We start from the raw sequence: 16235 nt of genomic DNA, 5'->3' as shown, positions 1-16235 counted from the left end.
ACAGGGCCCATCGGGGTCAGTGGGGCAGGAGGCCTGTGAAGGGGCCACCACCCCGTGGCCCCTGCTCCCCACGGCCACGCAGGGGGAGAGCGCAGGCAGGGGACCAAGACCCCGGCGGGCCGTGCTCAGGGCGCGTGCTCTGCGCTTGCCCTCTTGAGGTTCCCAATGTTTCTTGAAGGAGGAGCCCCACGCTCTCATTCTGCACCAGGACCCGTGAGCTCTGCCGCTGGGCCTGCTCCCAGCTGTCACGCTGGGGAGGTCAGAGTCAGCCACGCCCCTCCCCGGCCTCAGCTGCTCATCTGTGAAATGGGTTTATGCCCAGTTCTCAGGTGGTCTGAGGGACCAAGGCAAACAGAGACAGAGCTCCGGAGCTCTTGGGCAGGCGGCAGGCGCGCCAGGAGGCTGGGGTGGGGGGCAGAAGAAGAGGCGCTGGGAGAGAGGGGTCCAGGGGCACAGGGAGGGCGAGGGGCACCACCGAGGACCGAGCTGCCGGTCTCCCAGCCCCCCTCCCTCTCTGCCTCTTTCTCCATCTCTCTCTCTCCCTCTCCCCCGCCCCGTCTCTCTCTCTGTCTCTCTCTCCCCCACCTCTCTCTCCCCTCCCCTCTCTCTCCCTCTCCCTCTCTCCCTTTCTCTCTCTGTCTGTCTCTCTCCCTCTCCCTCTCTCTCCCTCTCTCTCTCCCTCTCTCTCTCTCTGTCTAGCTCCCTCTCTCTGTCCCTCTCTCTACCTCTCTCTCCCTCTCTCTGTCTCTCTCTCCCTCTCGGTCTCTCTCTCCCTCTCTCTCTCTCTCCCTCTCTCCCTCTCTCCCTCTCTCCCCCTCTCTCTCTCCCTCTCTCTTTCCCTCTCTCTCTCTCTCTCCCTCTCTCTCTGTCTCTCTCTCTCCCTCTCTCTCTCCCTCTCTCTCTCTGTCTCTCTCTCTCCGTCTCTCTCTCTCTCTCCCCCTCTTTCTCTCCCTCTCTCTGTCTCCCTCTCTCTCTCCCTCTCTCTCTCTCTCTGTCTCTCTCTCCTCCTCTCTCTCTCCCTCTCTCTCTCTCTCTCTCTCTCTCTCCCTCTCTTTCTCCCTCTCTCTCCCCACCACTCTTCTGTAGCCGGCCGTCCCCCTCCACCCTCACTCAGCCCCCACCCTCCCCCGAGGAGCTGGGAGGAGGCCTCGGCGTGAGTCCCGTGGAAAAGAAGTGGCCGCACATTTTCCAAGATGTTGGAAACATTGTTTTGGCAACGCGGAGGCTGCTCCGCTGCCCGAGACATCCTGACAAGAAACAAGCCTGACCCGCTTCCCAGCGCCGGCTCCCAGCTGCTGGACGCGCAGGGCGGGAGAGGCCAGCCTGCTGGCTTCCAGCGGCCTCTCTTGTGGGCCAAGATACGACTCATGGAGAGTTTGTTTCTGCGGTTGCTAAACAGCAACGCCGTGTCCGTGTGGACGGGTTTCTACCGCGCACGGACTTTCTGAGCCAAAAGGGGCCCAAGTCTCCTGGTGAAGACCTCTCATGGTGCAGGGAAGAGACCGAGGCCCAGAGAGGCCGCGGAGTTGGCCCAGACCTCAGAGCGAACGGCCGAGCTGGGGGCAGGGGTGGCCCCTCCAGCCGGGTCAGAGGGTGTCTGGGAGGGGCCAGCCTGGGGAGAACAGCACAAGGGTCAGCCCTGGGGGCCGCGAAGCCTCGCCTTCCCACCCGCGCGTGGTTCCGAACATTAAGTGCCTCGTTCCACCTGCTACGGAAACTGCTTCACGGAGGGCGGCAAAAACAGACACTCGGGAAAGAGGGCATGCCTGTGAAGGGCATGGACGGGTGAGTAGGAGTTCACCAGGCTGGCCAGGCAGAGCCAGGGACCCTGACCACATGGTGCTCAGCAGGAAGAGGGTTGGTAGACGCCAGGCTGGGGGAGCGGGCCCACCTCCCCCCTTCATCCCGGCTCCCCACGACACGCCAGAGGCCCTAGAGACATCTCCCGTTAGGGAGGTGACTCTTCCCCACCCTCTGAGGTTCAGTTTTGGAGGCCTGCAAACTAAACTGGCAAGGGAAAGATTACGGAGAGAAAATGCAGACTTTTATTCCTGTGCACATATGCCTGGGACTTCACAGAAAAATGTGACTCAGAGGAGGAATTAGAATATGGGGTGCTGCCTTGGGGGGCATAATGAGGGAGAGGAGGGGGAAGGGCACTGGCGGGAGGAAGGCCTCCCAGGCCCTGGGGAGGAGGCGGGGCTGTGAGCGCTTCACACGTGTCTGCTGAGGGGCGGGGCGCAGCCTCGAGCCCCCGTGGAGACGGTCTTCCCTGGTGACTCCGAGGAGGGCATCTACGAGAACCGGATTCTTCAGAGATCTCGGGGCAGTCTCTGCTTTCAGGCAGGTAAGAGATTCAGGAATTCAAACACCTTCCGTCAACACAGCTTCTCTGCTGCAGAGGCCTATCGGGGACACTACACAGCCCTCCCCAGACCCTCCACCCAGCACACGGCGTTTACTGAAGATGGGGCCCGCAGAGGCTCAAGCTTCCTCGGGTCACCTCCTTCCTGAAGGCCACTTGCCAGTGAGAGTGGCCTCCGCTGTGGGCAGGGCTGCTTCGTGCAGAGATGGGGGCACCTCGGGCAGGGGGTCTCCGGGGTGGCTGAGCCACCATGCTGGCCGATCCCGAGAGAGCTGCTTGGGCGTGTCCCTGAAGGGCCCTGTGCCCAGGGGGTCTAGTTGTCGTGATGTCTAGGAATGCCCTGCACCCCACTGCTCCCCACCCGCACAGGTCACGCCTGGCTCCGTCAGGACTCTGCATGCGGGTGGGGGCGGGGACCGGAAGGGCCCGTCTACGAGGACGAGAGGGGGAGACCAAGGCCTGCAGGCCACCCGGGGCCGCCTCCGCTTCCTGGGCCCAGCTCAGCCATCCTGCAGAGCCCGGGTGACCTCAGCCGCATCAGAGAGAGGGTCTGTGCCCCCGGCCATCCAGGCTCCTGCGGGAAGTGGGTCTCGGGGACCACCTGTAGACGAGCACATGAGCCAAGGCCGGGCCCGGTGACACCAAAGCCGGGGACACGGTCAGCGCTGGGCATGCAGAGGTCAGTCGGTGAGTGGGGCAGAGCCGGGACTCCGGCTCAGGCCGCAGCTCTACCCCGAGGGTCTGGCTCATCGCCTGCCTGCCTACAAGCCCCAGGATGGCCCGCCGGGTCACCGGACACGGATGCCCTCCGCACAGGCTGGCCGCAGGGGGAGGCCCATTTCCAGCAGTTCGAGGCAGAGCTGCGAACCTCCCTGCCCCCAGCGTCTCAGGCCCCACACTCACCTGCTGTGAACCCCCTCCCCAGGGACCACAGAGCCTCACGATCCAACCTCAGCCTCACTCTGGGTCCCCCGAACAAGGACTCGAGTTTCCAACACAAAACAGGAGCTCCATCTCCAGTGGGATCGCCAGGGCCAAGGTGGCTAGCCTAGAACCAACTGGCCGCCCAGGCCCCCGACTGGCTGGGCCAAGACCGAGGGAAACGGGGCTTCATTTGATCCAGGCTCCCCGCCTGCGCTACCGGTTCACAGGCCCGGGGCAGCTCCACCCACCCCGACCCTCACCTCCACCTTCACGAAAGGGGCGCATCTGAGCTGTGTCGCCTGGACACCTGCACTGGTCAGACCCGGGGATGCTGACCAGGAGAGGCCCCCTGGGAGCCTCAAAGAGGCCACGGCCCGAGGGTGGAAGTGGAAGGCAGCTCTGAGCCGCTGAGGGCACCAGAAACAGAGGCACAGAGGATGCCCCCAGCCCAGGCAGGTGTCTCCAGGGCCTTGGGCTTGCGCTGAAGGAGAAGGACGAGAGAACCGGGTAAGGAGCTGGGAGGGGAGCCTGCGGCGGGAGGGACTCCGGGGGGGTCAGGGGGCCGGGGAGGCGAGGTCCAGCCTGACCCTCGGCTTGAGAGCCGCCTTCGCGTTTGGACACTGAGCTTTACCTCGTGCGTCTTCGGTGGAGGGGAGAGAAGGTCAGATCTGGGTGAAGACAGAGGACAGACGGACCTTCGGCAGGAGGGGGTGACCCGCACCCTGCTACTGCTGGGTCGGGAGCCAGCCTCGCGTGGAGGTGGCCATGGGCGTGGAGACGGACGGGTGGGACAGCGGCGGCCCCCAGGGCCTGCTCCCCGAGGGAGCCTGGACGGCCCAGGGCAGAGACCGCCTCTCTCTCTCGCCTGTGGAAGTGGAGGTCGGGCGCAGAACAGGCTTAGAGCGTGAACCTTTGGCCCTCCTCTGAAAACCTTTTTAATTTAAATGAAGAGGACTGCTGAGTAACAGGCAATGGAAGCTGCTGTTACAGGGAAGTTTGGGACGGTCTCCAGGCCAGTGACCTGCGTGAACAGGGGACCTTCTGGAGCCTGGGGTGGTGCCAGGGCCACACACCCGTGGGCGGGCACCAGACGGCGGGACAGCAGGCCGCCGGTCTCAGCCTCCAACCTGCAGCCCAGCCGGCCTTTGCTTGGCTGGGGTTTTTATTGCCGAGTTGTTGTAAAGGTTTCTCTTCCTCCCTTGCTCCTGCAAAATTGATGGTCTCGCCCTCCAGACGGGCTTCAGGCAGAGAGCTGCGTCTGGGGGCGGGGGTGGCTTGCAGCTGCCTGTTTGCCTCCCCGAGGAGAAGTCACAGGAGCTCAGCGGCGATAACAGAGGCAGGAGACGCGGGAAACACAGCAGCTGTGTGCTCCTGAAGCACGTGCCCGGCTTCCCTGGCGGCTCAGATGGTAAAGAGTCTGCCTGCAATGTGGGAGACCTGAGTTCGATCCCTGGGTCGGGAAGATCCCCTGGAGGAGGGAAAGGCAACCCACTCCAGTATTGTTGCCTGGAGAATCCCACAGACAGAGGAGCCCGGCGGGCTACAGTCCATGGGCTCACAGAGTTGGACACGACTGAGCGACCAACACTTACTTTGGGACTGAGGACTCTCCTCTCCGCCCAGCACTGCCCCTTTTCAGAGGGTCACCCCCCCCACCCGCCCCCTCCCTCAAAGCCAGATGCTGACTCTCCTCCAGCCAAGCCCGGGGTACCCTGGCATATGAGTGCAGGCTCATCTCTTCCTCAGCTCCCCACCGGCCGTAGCCACTGACCACAGCCTCCATCCCGCCTCCACCCCTCTCCACCAGCAGGCCCAGCCCAGCAGAGCCCTCCAGAGGTGGACGCCCAGCGGATGGACGCGGCGCTCAGCCCGGCTCCGAGGACACCGCTGCTGGGTCAGCCCCTGTCACCCTGGCTCATAGCCACGTCCTAAGCCAAAACCTCTATGCCAGAGGAGGGGGCTCCTCTTTTATCCCCATTTGACGGACGAGGACACTGAGGCCGGGAAACCCAGGGACATGCCTGAGGTCAGGTGGCCAGAGGTGAAACGTATGTCCCTCTCTCTGAACACACATAAATAGCCTGCACAGGCCCCCAGAGCCCATTTAGCTCAGGACAGAAGGCAGACAGGGAGACCTGGGTCCCGGCTCAACTCAGACACAAACAGAACCCGTCCTGCATATCAGACACGGGCTCCTGTCGAGGAGAAGAGCCAGGTGCCTGAGGAAAGGAGCCTCAGGATGGTGTCCCAAGGGCCCTTGAGGAAAAGGACCAGGGCTGGGACCTGGCTGAGTCGAGGGGCCACTCGAGGGCCCAGTGACCAGGAAGACCCCGTGGAGTGAGTGTGTGACCCCTCGGGGGCCCAGGGACCAGGAAGACCCCGTGGAGTGAGTGTGTGACCCCTCGGGGGCCCAGTGACCAGGAAGACCCCGTGGAGTGAGTGTGTGACCCCTCGGGGGCCCAGGGACCAGGAAGACCCCGTGGAGTGAGTGTGTGACCCCTCGGGGGCCCGGGGGCCAGGAAGACCCCGTGGAGTGAGTGTGTGACCCCTCGGGGGCCCGGGGACCAGGAAGACCCTGTGGAGTGAGTGTGTGACCCCTCGGGGGCCCGGAGACCGGGAGGATGCCGTGGAGTGGCTGCATGACCCCGGCCGTGGCCACACGCTCTGGGAAGCCGGCCGCCCGCAACTCCCCAGCAGGACTCTGAATACTGGCACTTGACCCTCAGGTGACCGAGACGCTGTCTGAGTCCTGTCAACGTCAGGATGTGAGGGGAAGCTCTGGCTGCAGCCCCTACACTTCCAAGAGACGTCCAGGAGGCCCGGGGTGCTTGTGGTATAGGCCAGCAGGGTCCTCACCAGAAACACCCCAAACAGCCAGCAGGCAGAGTGCAGGGGGCCCGCGAGGAGGCAGGCAGCTGGCCACAGGACGCCCAGGACGGCTGTGCAGCGTGTCTACAGTCAGACCCCAGGACCTTCTGGAGGGTGAGCCCTGCGAGGGGCGCCATCCCTCACTGCGCTCTGCAAGGTTCTTCCCCCCACATGCACGCACCTGTCCACGCAGGCAGCGAGACGCAATGCCCTACCCAGGCCGCAGACCGGCAGATGGAGCCGCGGCTGACGCCTGCCCTCCTCTGGGCCTCAGGGTCCCCTTTGGTGCCCAGCAGGCCTCACGGGACCAGGCCCCCAGGAGCCGGTGTCAAAGCTCCTGCAGCAGGAGCCCACCTGGCCCCAGTGCCCCAGGCCAGGACCGCAAGGGCCAGGCCTCCACCGGTGAGGACCGCAGAGTCGGGAGGGAAGGGCGCGTCACAGCAGCGGCCCAGGGGCAGGCCCACATGCAGGGCACTCAGGCAGGCCTCACAGAATCCTCTTGACTCCCCCACCAGAGATGAGCAGAAATGCTTGATGACAGAGAATTGCAGAGAACCAGGGCAAGCTTCCTGGAGGAGGCCACACCTGAGCTGGTCCCAACCCCACTTGACTCAGGATGGGGCTTCTTTCTCTAAGCCAGGGGTTCTCAAACGGGGGCATTTTGTCCCCCCCAAGGAACACTTGGCAATGGCTGGAGACATCTGCGGCTATCGTAGCTGGGGTGGAAAAAAAAACCTTACCAGAGTGAGCTGCCTGGAGCTCTCAGAGCTTAGATGACGGGCTGGGGTTGGGCAGCCCTGGAGGGCCTCCTAGAGGAGGCTTAAGGAGGAGGCACTCAGCTGGAGAGGAAGGCGCATGGTCTGGGAGTTCTGAGTCCAGGGTCCCCTCAGCCTGGTCCACCCTGGGGGCCCCCGACCTCTCCAGGTGCCAGACCTTGGGCTGGGTGCTCACATCTGTCAGGCCCTTAGATCCTTCCAGTAACCTGAGGAGGCCAGTGCTGCTAAGATCCCATTTCACAGAAGGAGAGACTGAGGCTCAGAGCTACGGGAGGCCTGCTCAGGGCCCTAGAGGTCACGGTGACGTAGCTGAAAAGCAGGTGCCCTCTTGGGGCCCCCAGGCCTGGCACCACCTCCCCTTGGTCAACACAGCCAGTGTTTGTGGAGAGCCCTGCACCAGCCAAGCCTTGGGCCGGGCCCTGCCCCTGGCTCTCCCAAGAGACAAGACTTCTGTTTGTAAAACAGCGAAAGACCCTAAGGTCAGACTGCAGGGTCCATGTGCTGAACCCACCGGAATCCAAAGGAGCAAGAAGCTCAGGAGGGCTTCCTGGAGGAGAGGGTGGGGTCAGGAATGGCCTTCCACAGACTGCTCCTTGTGGAAGCCCCCGTCCCACGTTGCTGAGGCCACTTGGGGATAATGCAATCGGGGTCTACCCCAGGCTGCATTCACATCCAGCCAGGAGGCCCCCATGCAGGCCGCCCCAGATGGCCCTGCCCCTCCCACCGAGCTGGGGACAGAGCTGCATCCCGAGTCCACCTCAGGCCAGGCGCACTGAGCCTTCACTATCCTGGCGGACCCCTTGGCCCATGGCGAGGCCCCTCTGTTGGTGCATGGTTCTTGGGCTCCCAGGGTGCCTGTGTTTCTCATTGGGGAATGAGTCCTTCAAGGGGCTCCGAGGAGGGTTTCTGATTAACTAGTTGGCGCCCTGTGTCACCCAGGGGCGAGCCAGGCCTGGTGCCCACTCAGGCAGAGAGACGCCTCAGCACCAGTGCCGTGGAGAGGTTTCGGGGTACCTGCTCCCAAGATCAGGAGCTTCAGTAAATACTCCAGCATCTGCCACTTCAGCTGCCCCCCACCAAGAGGACAGTTCACTTCCTGTACCTCCTTACCACCCCCTAGCTTCCCCCAAAGACCTAACGAAGGGATCGGGTCTGTCACCCTGCAGCCAGACCCTGACGTTCGTTATCTCGTCCCCCCTCCCAGACCCGAGGTCGCACAGGGCAGTGCCTTCTGGGGACTGACCAGGCAGCGGGACCGCCCGACTGACCCCTGCCCGGTGCTCCCACCCCAGCCCAGGCCACGGAAAGTCCAGCAGGGAGGCTCGGCCCGACGAGCGGACAGCCACTGCCGAAGGCCCGGCCGGCAGCGGGAGGGGGCAGAGAGCTCCCCGCTCAGCAGAACGCTAGCGGCTACTTTCCATGGAAAAAATGTCTTCAGACCCCCAGAGGCCAGGAGGCCCCAGCCCATGAGTCAAGGCTCTGCTGCACCACGGCTGAACCGCGTCCCAGACAGGCGGCCCCGCCCCGCCCCCCACCCCGTCCCGAGCCAGGCTTTGCCCCACTCCAGTCACAGCACGGGCCCCCTCCAGGCAGAGCCCCACCCCCGGGCACTGTGGCCCCTGGGCCTCCAGCCCGCACAGCCCCGGCGCCCCGTGCAAGTCCCCCACACCCCAGGACGCCCACCTCCTCCCCGCAAAGTGGGCCCCTCAGAGTGGGGCTGCTCAGGGGCGACCTGGAGGCTGGCCGCGGGCCCTGGGCCCTTGCCCTCGGGCCTGGCACCGTCGGCTGCCAGCAAACGCGGGTCGATAGGAATCTGCCTTCCTCCAGCCGGCGTCCGCCCAGCCTCGCCGTCACCAGGCTTCCCTGCAAGGTTTCTTTCAAAACGCACTTGGGAGAGCAAACGTGGAGACGACAGCCAAGCCAGGCCACCGTGCAGACCCCGGCGGACTCCTCGGGGGCCAGGGCGTGTGCCCCTGGGGCTCTGCAAGTGGTGGGAGGCCCTTCCTCCCCGGGGGGCCCCACCTCTAGGGACCGAGGGCTCTGAGGTTGCGGCAACCTTGTCCCGAGGCCCAGGCTCTGTCAGGGTTGGGGAGTGTCCACGGAGCCCCTAGAATTGTGGAGAAGGGGGCCTCGTACCCTCTCTTGTGGATCCAGGGCCACATCAGTTCCTGCCATGTTCTGGGACCCCTGGAGCCCCATCCGGAGGGGCAGGGCCCTCACCAGAGCAGCCCCAAGCAGGAGGGACGGGGTGGGTCTTCCTCACTCCCCCTCCAGCGCCCACAGTAGCTGGGAGCGGCGGACAGACACCGTGAGGGTCCCAGACGTCGGCCCCAAGCTGCAAGGCTGACTTTGCAAAGTGTGGGGGCCTGGGCGTGCCCGGGGGGAAGGGGCCTGAGGCCCAGGACACCCCCACAGCCCAGGGAACCCTCCCGATGTCGAGGCTGGAGGCCCAGCAACGCCAGGATGTTTCTCTGTCCCGGGGCCAGCGGCCCTCCACTCTGGGCAGGGCTGAGACACACCGAACTGTTCCGAAGGGGCCCAGGGCCATGTCATGCGGGCAGTCCCGTGTCCAGAGGCCCCCGGACGTCTTCAGACGCGGGACACTGCGCGGGGCTCCCTCTGACCTTGACCTCTCTCCCATCCACGGTCTCACTCTGCCCTCCTCCTGCTCCCCTCCTGTCCCCTCGGGTCAGGCCACGGAGCTGAGGCCAGACAGCCCAGGACGCCCAGAGCAGCGGACCTCGGCCCCTGCCCCCACGGCTCCTGCCTTTCTGCAAAGACCCCCGTGGGCCATCCGCTGTCCTGGCTCGTGGGCCGGGAGCTTGCTGGGACCGACTTCATGTGGTGTGTGTCCCAGAACCAGGGCGAGCTTCATTTTTTCCCACTGACGTCACCCGGCACGGTTTGAATCCGAAGTGACTTCGAAACCCTCAGAGACATAACTGCAGTTGTCTTTGCAAAGTGGAATCAGATGGTTTTTCCAAACCTCCCCAGCCCCTGCCTCCTCCCCGACTCCCTCTCGCCCTCTCTCTCTTTTATTATGTTCCTTGGACGGCGGCCAGATGTTTCCTGCAACAGCAGCCCTCCAAAACGTTACAGAAAGAGTGTGCGCACGGCTTCCTGCCGCTGGGGTGGAAGCAGCGACGTGGCAGGGCGGGGGCGGCGGCCAGGCTGCAGGCCGGGGGGAGGCGTCAGTCTCCAGCCAGGCCCCGGGTCCCAACCCACAGGGCACCGGGGGCAGTGCCCATCCCCAGACGTAGGGCCTGGGCCTGGGCGGGGGCCAAGTGCAGGCCACGGCCTGGGAAAGAGCAGGGCGCTAAGACCAGGCTCTGGGCAGAGGCTGACCCCGGGGCGCTCCCAGCTCCATGTCTCCATGGCGCACGGGGACCTTCATGCCCAGCAGCCTCTCCCAGGTCGGGCATCAGGGCTGGCCGCGCCTGGACCAGCTCACCTGAACACAGGCGCACAGGCCCATGCGGGCGGGGGGCGGGGCCTGGCAGGAGAGCAGCGTCCGTTCCCGATGGAGGCAGAGGCCGAAAAGCACAGGAGCAGCAGCCTGGACGGATCCAGCATTGGGGCCTGAGGCGCGTCTGGGGGACTGGCGCACAGGGGCCCCCGGAGGGAAGGTCGTGCCTCCCTAATCTTCAGGCCGCCACCAGAGCCTTAGCATGGGCAGCTCGGAGCTTCCCCTAAGCTGGGGGGGCACCCAGAGGTGCTGCAGCCCTGCTCAGCTCCCACCCCAGACAAGGCAGAACCCGCACGCGTGCATGCACGCACACACACACACGGAAACCCACACACACGTGTGCACGCGCGCACACACATGGAAACCCGCACAAGCACACATAGACACACACAGAAACCCGCACACACGTGTGCGTGCACACACACACGGAAACCCGCACACGGGCGCACACACACAAACGTGGAAACCCGCACACATGCGTGCGTGCACACACACACACGGAAACCCGCACACGCGCGCACACAGACACACACAGAAACCCACACACGTGTGCGTGCACACACACATGGAAACCCGCACACATGGCGTGTGCAAACACACATGGAAACCCGCAAACATGTGCACACACACACACACGGAAACCCGCACACGCATGCACGTGTACACACACGGAAACCCACACACGCGTGCGCATGCACACACATGGAAACCCACACAACGTGCGCATGCACACACACGAAAACCCACACACACGCGTGCGTGCATACACACGCACAGAAACCCGCACACATGCACACGTGGACACACACACGGAAACCCGCACACACGCTCGCACACACACACATGGAAACCCGCACACATGCGTACACGCACACACACACACACAGAAACCCACACACATGCACATGCACACACACACACACACACACACGGAGCCCGTCTTCCCTTCAGCCCCCATCATCCTAGGTACCTTCAGGTTCAGGATGGGGGGTGCCAAGGCTGTGCCCCCACCCCAGTCAGCAGGAGCCCCACTCAGGGAGGATCCCCCGCCACCAGAAAGAGTTCGGTTCTCCCCGGGGAATGTAGGATGCCACGTGGATGCCCAGTGGGTGGAGCTGAGAGCATGGACAGGAGAGAGAAGTCAAAGTCAAAGGTCGAAGATCCCCAGCGTCTGAAGACGTCCTTCAGGGGCCTCTGGACACAAGACTGCCCACATGACCCACACGGGACTGGGGCCCCACCTGCCTCAGGGCCAGTCAACAGGGTGGCTGACCCTGCCCCCCAGGGCTCCAGACCACCCTAGGCTCCCAGGAGCCGCTGGAGGGACTCGCAGAACTCAGCCAGGCTGCCGTGCTCATGGTTAAGGGTTATTAGCCCAAATGGACAGAGAAAAACCAGCCCAGGGAGGGTCTGCGTGGGGCAGGTGCCAGGGACTCCAGGCACCAGGGGACGTGTGACATCATGGGAGGGGTGAAAACCAGGGAAGCCCCCCTGAACTTTGGTGCCCCGGTTCTCCTTGGAGGTGGGTCACGAAGACAAGCCTGGCTGTCCACGTAGGTGACTTTAGCTTCCAGCCCCTACAGAGGTCCGGTTGATACCGGGGACCCTGAGGCACCCCCCATAAACCCCATCATTTCACAGACTCCCTGGCGTGGCCTGGAGCAGGTAGACAAAGATGCTTTTATCAGCAGGACGTCCCGAGTGTCCAGAGGTCCCTCCTGGGAGCTGAGCCAGGGCCTGGCCTTTGGGCATGCAGGGTGTGGGCAACCCGAGTCTGCTGAGTCTCAGCTCTTTACTGCACAGCGACTCTGACCCACCACGTGCCACCCGGGGAGGCAGTGTGCCCAAATGAGCCCAAGCTGAGGAGGCAGAAAGGGAAAAAACCCACCAGACACAGCAGGTGTGAGGGCAAGGATGCGCTGCTGAAACCTCATCTCCCGGGTGAAAATGAACCAGTGAAGTCGCTCAGTCACGTCCGACTCTTTGCGATTCCATGGACTGTGGCTACCAATTTCCTCCATCCATGGAATTTTCCAGGCAAGAGCACTGGAGTGGGTTGCCATTTCCTTCTCCAGGGGATCTTCCCAACCCTGGGATCGAACCCGGGTCTCCCGCACTGCTGGCAGACGCTTTACCCTCTGAGCCACTCAGGTGACAGGACAGGCAAACCCAGGCTCCCACGCAGCCCACCTCTCAGCAGAGGGCCCGGGCCCACGTCTCGGGGGCCACATAAGAGGCCAGGGTTGACCACCCACAGGTTCTTCCCTCAACTTCCCGTGCCAGGAGCACCCTTCACAGTGGTCCCCGCCCCAACCACCCCAGGACCCCCGAGGAGAACGACAGGGACCGCTTCAGTGCCGAAACGTGCAGTGAGCCTCTGTAAGGGCAAAGGGTGATGCTCAAAAGCCCCAGGACGAAGCCCAGAAGCTCGATTCCAGACAACACAGGAGGGAGGCTTCAGGAAACGGGGGCCTTCCTGCTGCCCCCATCAAGTGGAGAAACAGAGCGTCACCCCAGTGGACCCCCTTTCCCTACAGGGGGAATGTGGCTCCGTTCCCACAGAGCTGCCCCACACCGGTCATCTCTCCAGAGATCCCCCCATGAAGGCTCAATCTTTTGACTCTTTGCAGACATATTTGGAAGATTCACTTCTAAAGGTTTTCACGAATACGGCAGCTCTCCAGGCTGGTCCCTGAGGATAGCCGCGGGAGAGGCGGCCTCAGAGCAGTCCTGCAAAGCAGCCTCGCCTGGGACCCCAACACAGCAAGAGAGATTTCAGTTAGACCTAAGGAAGACTGCCCGAGTGGGACCCAGGGATGGCACCTGGTTAGACAAGTTTCAGGAATACCCACCTGCACCTCCTTCCCTGTGTGAAGCAACAGGCACGTGCACCATGGCTCCATAAAGCAGAGGAAGGGCCAGGTAACACCGTCTCAGTGGCCACCGCTGTCTAAGACCTAGATGAGATTGATGTCTGGCCTATTACCACCCAGGCTTCCCAGATGACACAGTAGTGAAGAACCTGCCTGTCCATGCAGGAGACACGGGTTCGATCCTTGGGTGGGGAAGACCCCCTGGAGGAAATGGCTACCCACTCCAGTGTTCTTGCCTGGAGAATTCCATGGACAGACGAGCCTGGGGGCTGCAGCCCATGGGGTTGGAAAGGGCCGGACGCGACTGAGCGCACAAGCCTCCTAGTAGCTGAACCTCTAGGCCTCAGGGTTTGTTACTAGAATACGGAAAAATATTAGCACTGGCCCAGGGGCAGAAAGAAGCGGATTTCTGTTTAATGTTTATTTATTTGGGTCTTAGTTGCACGGTGCAGGGTCTTAGTCCCTGATGAGGGACTGAACCCTGCGCCCTGCACTGGGAACACGGACTTAACCACCAGACCACCAGGGAAGTCCTGAAGCAAGAGGATGTAAATCGGTGGTTCCTTCAGGAGAACCTGCTGGGAAGTCATTGGAAGTCCTTGATTCCTTCAGACCCTATCTTGGGAACCAGGAACGAAATTAGAAGATTGTCTTTCCCTCCTTTGTACACGAAGAACTCCTCTTTACCCCCCATGCCCAGCCCCGATGCCTCCTCCTCCTGGGAGTCCTCCAAGCTCCTCCCCACTGGCTGTTCCTCCCTCTGAATTTCCACAGTCCTGTGACCCCTCCTGGCACAGATCAGCCCACACTGGCTGCCTGCACGCAGCCCTGAACGCACCCCCAGAGCGTATTCTGGACTCCACTCTCCAGTATGCCAGCCTGGCCGCTTCTGGCTTTTGAGAGCTTGAAGTCTGCCTTACACCAGCGGGGAAGTGCTGAAAGTGTAAAATACCTACCGAATCTCGGACTTAGTAGTAAATGAGTGTAAGATAGCTTGTTAATAATTTTTAGATGGCTTGCATGTTGGTATGATAATAGGTTGACACATTGGGTTAAATAAAATATATTAAATTCATAAAATTCACAGTTTTTAATGTGACTACTAGAAAATTTCCAGCCACGTGTTACACTGTATGGGGCAGATGCTGCCCTCTCCAAGCCAGCCCAGGGCAGCGACTGCTGAACAAATGAACAGATGGATGGGTACTCGGGGCTGACCGTCATTGCCTTTGCCCTGGAGTCTCAGACTCATCCAGCATGACCCATGACCACCCTGTCGAAATACAGGTGCCGTGAGAAGGTTACTGAATCACAGCTCCCCTCTCTGGAGTCTGCACCCAACTCCGTGTCATATGATCGGCCCCAGTGGGCGCCTGGCCCTGTTCCGGGGTCCCGGGGCACCACGGGCAGAAGAGGGGGAGCTCCAGAGAGCAAGGCCCATCTGAGGTCTGCAAGCTCGCCCTCCGCCATTCTCACAGGCAGCACAGCGGGCGGTGCAGGCACAGGGAAGGCTGGGTGCCCACCTCCCGCTCAGGGTGAGCGTCGTCCAGGCCAAGCTGGCCAAGGAAGCAGGAGGCCGGGCTGTCCTTCCCCAACTTCTCACCGAGGTCCGCCCTGACCGTGCCGTCCAGACAGGCTCCCCACCCACCCCTCACCCTGACTCCTCAGAGCCAGCTGAGGCCGATGGCCCTGACCCCCAACCTGGCGCAGGTGCTCAACCCCTTCTATGGCTCCTGCGTATCCGTGGCCTCCCTTCTCCTGCTGACTCACTCTGAACTGGGAAGGTGCCCACCTGAGCCTTTCTACAGGTCTCCGGGGACAAGCCTGGGGTGTCATGTTGGGGTCCAAGGTGGTCAAAATTCATCATCACTTCCCGCTGCACAGTCTGGTTACAGAGGGCCTCCCACTGGACAAGGTTCGGAAGCAGCTGGGGTCCCAAACACCCGTGATCTTCTGCCCGTGGTCCCTGCACTCTGCACCCCCATCCTCGCCAGCCAATGCCCGCTCCCCAGCCCACTCCCCTCCACGGGGTGTGAGGGGATCGCTGCCTTTGCACCTGGCTCTGAAATCTCCCTCTCCCTTTCCAGAACAGGAGGTGGGGAAGGCAAGCATTTGGGGGAAAGGAGGGCCCCTCGGCCAAGAGGAAATCAGAGATGCTGTTACTGGGCCCCGGCTGCGTCCAGCACAGTCCATTCGGGCAGCTCCCCTGGCCCAGGCACAGGGACAGAGAGCAGAGGGGCGGCCCCTGTCCATCACAGAGCAGCGCTCTGCCGGATGGGCGCCGAAAGAGGGAGGGCTGGAGACGGTTGCCAGGGAGACTGCAGGGCTTAGCCAATCAGCCCCGGCCAACAGGCTTGGCGGTGGAGGGCGCTCGGTGGGGCAATGCTGCCCTCTGGTGGTAGATGGGGAAGATGATGGCCCGGCCCCATCTCTGCCATCAAGCCAGCTGGAGGCACCGGTGATGTTTCCCCTTCATTCCAGGTAAATGAAGCACCCAGGCCTTTCATGAAATGCATCTTTCCTTGATTCTGACTTAATTCAAAGTTACAATCCACAAAGTTCTGTGCACAAAGAAAGGCTTTACTGAACTTGATCAATCAGTAAGTCATTTTGGTTTGATAAATGCTCAAGTTGCAGAATCGAGGAACTTTCCAAAATCGCTGCAGACGGTGACTGCAGCCATGAAATTAAAAGATGCTTGCTCCTTGGAAAGAAAGCTATGACAAACCTAGACAGCATATTAAAAAGCAGAGACATCATTTTGCCCACAAAGATCCACATAGCCAAAGCTGTGGTTTTTCCAGTAGTCATGCATGGATGTGAGAGTTGGACTGTAAAGAAAGCTGAGAGCCGAAGAATTGATGCTTTTGAACTGTGGTGTTGGAGACGACTCGAGGGAGTCCCTTGGACTGCAGAGATGAAACCAGTCAATCCTAAAGGAAATCAGTCCTGAATATTCATTG

General features: G+C 62.2%; 1 protein-coding gene across 7 annotated transcripts; it reads left to right on the top strand.

The window, feature by feature from the left end:
* Positions 1-515: 515 nt before the first annotated feature.
* Positions 516-16032, top strand: LOC104973519 (uncharacterized protein SPEM3-like). 7 transcript variants are annotated; one of them, XM_059891915.1, is made up of 3 exons: positions 516-2347; positions 3291-6271; positions 8138-16032. In XM_059891915.1, the coding sequence occupies exon 3, from the start codon at positions 10602-10604 to the stop codon at positions 11700-11702; it is 1101 nt and encodes a 366-aa protein (XP_059747898.1). In that variant the 5' UTR covers positions 516-2347; positions 3291-6271; positions 8138-10601; the 3' UTR covers positions 11703-16032. The 7 variants fall into 7 exon arrangements, with proteins under 7 accessions (XP_059747898.1, XP_059747897.1, XP_059747894.1 ...); XM_059891914.1 differs by having other exon boundaries at positions 516-3796; positions 4523-6271; XM_059891911.1 differs by having other exon boundaries at positions 517-4697; positions 5100-6271.
* Positions 16033-16235: the final 203 nt, after the last annotated feature.

The sequence above is a fragment of the Bos taurus genome, chromosome 11 (assembly GCF_002263795.3).
Source record: "Bos taurus isolate L1 Dominette 01449 registration number 42190680 breed Hereford chromosome 11, ARS-UCD2.0, whole genome shotgun sequence".
In the NCBI taxonomy this organism is placed as follows: domain Eukaryota; kingdom Metazoa; phylum Chordata; class Mammalia; order Artiodactyla; family Bovidae; genus Bos; species Bos taurus.
This window is presented reverse-complemented; position numbering and strand designations above follow the sequence as displayed.

Excerpts from the sequence above, each read along its gene's own strand:
- LOC104973519 (XM_059891915.1), top strand. The coding sequence starts at position 10,602 with ATGGGCAGCTCGGAGCTTCCCCTAAGCTGGGGGGGCACCCAGAGGTGC.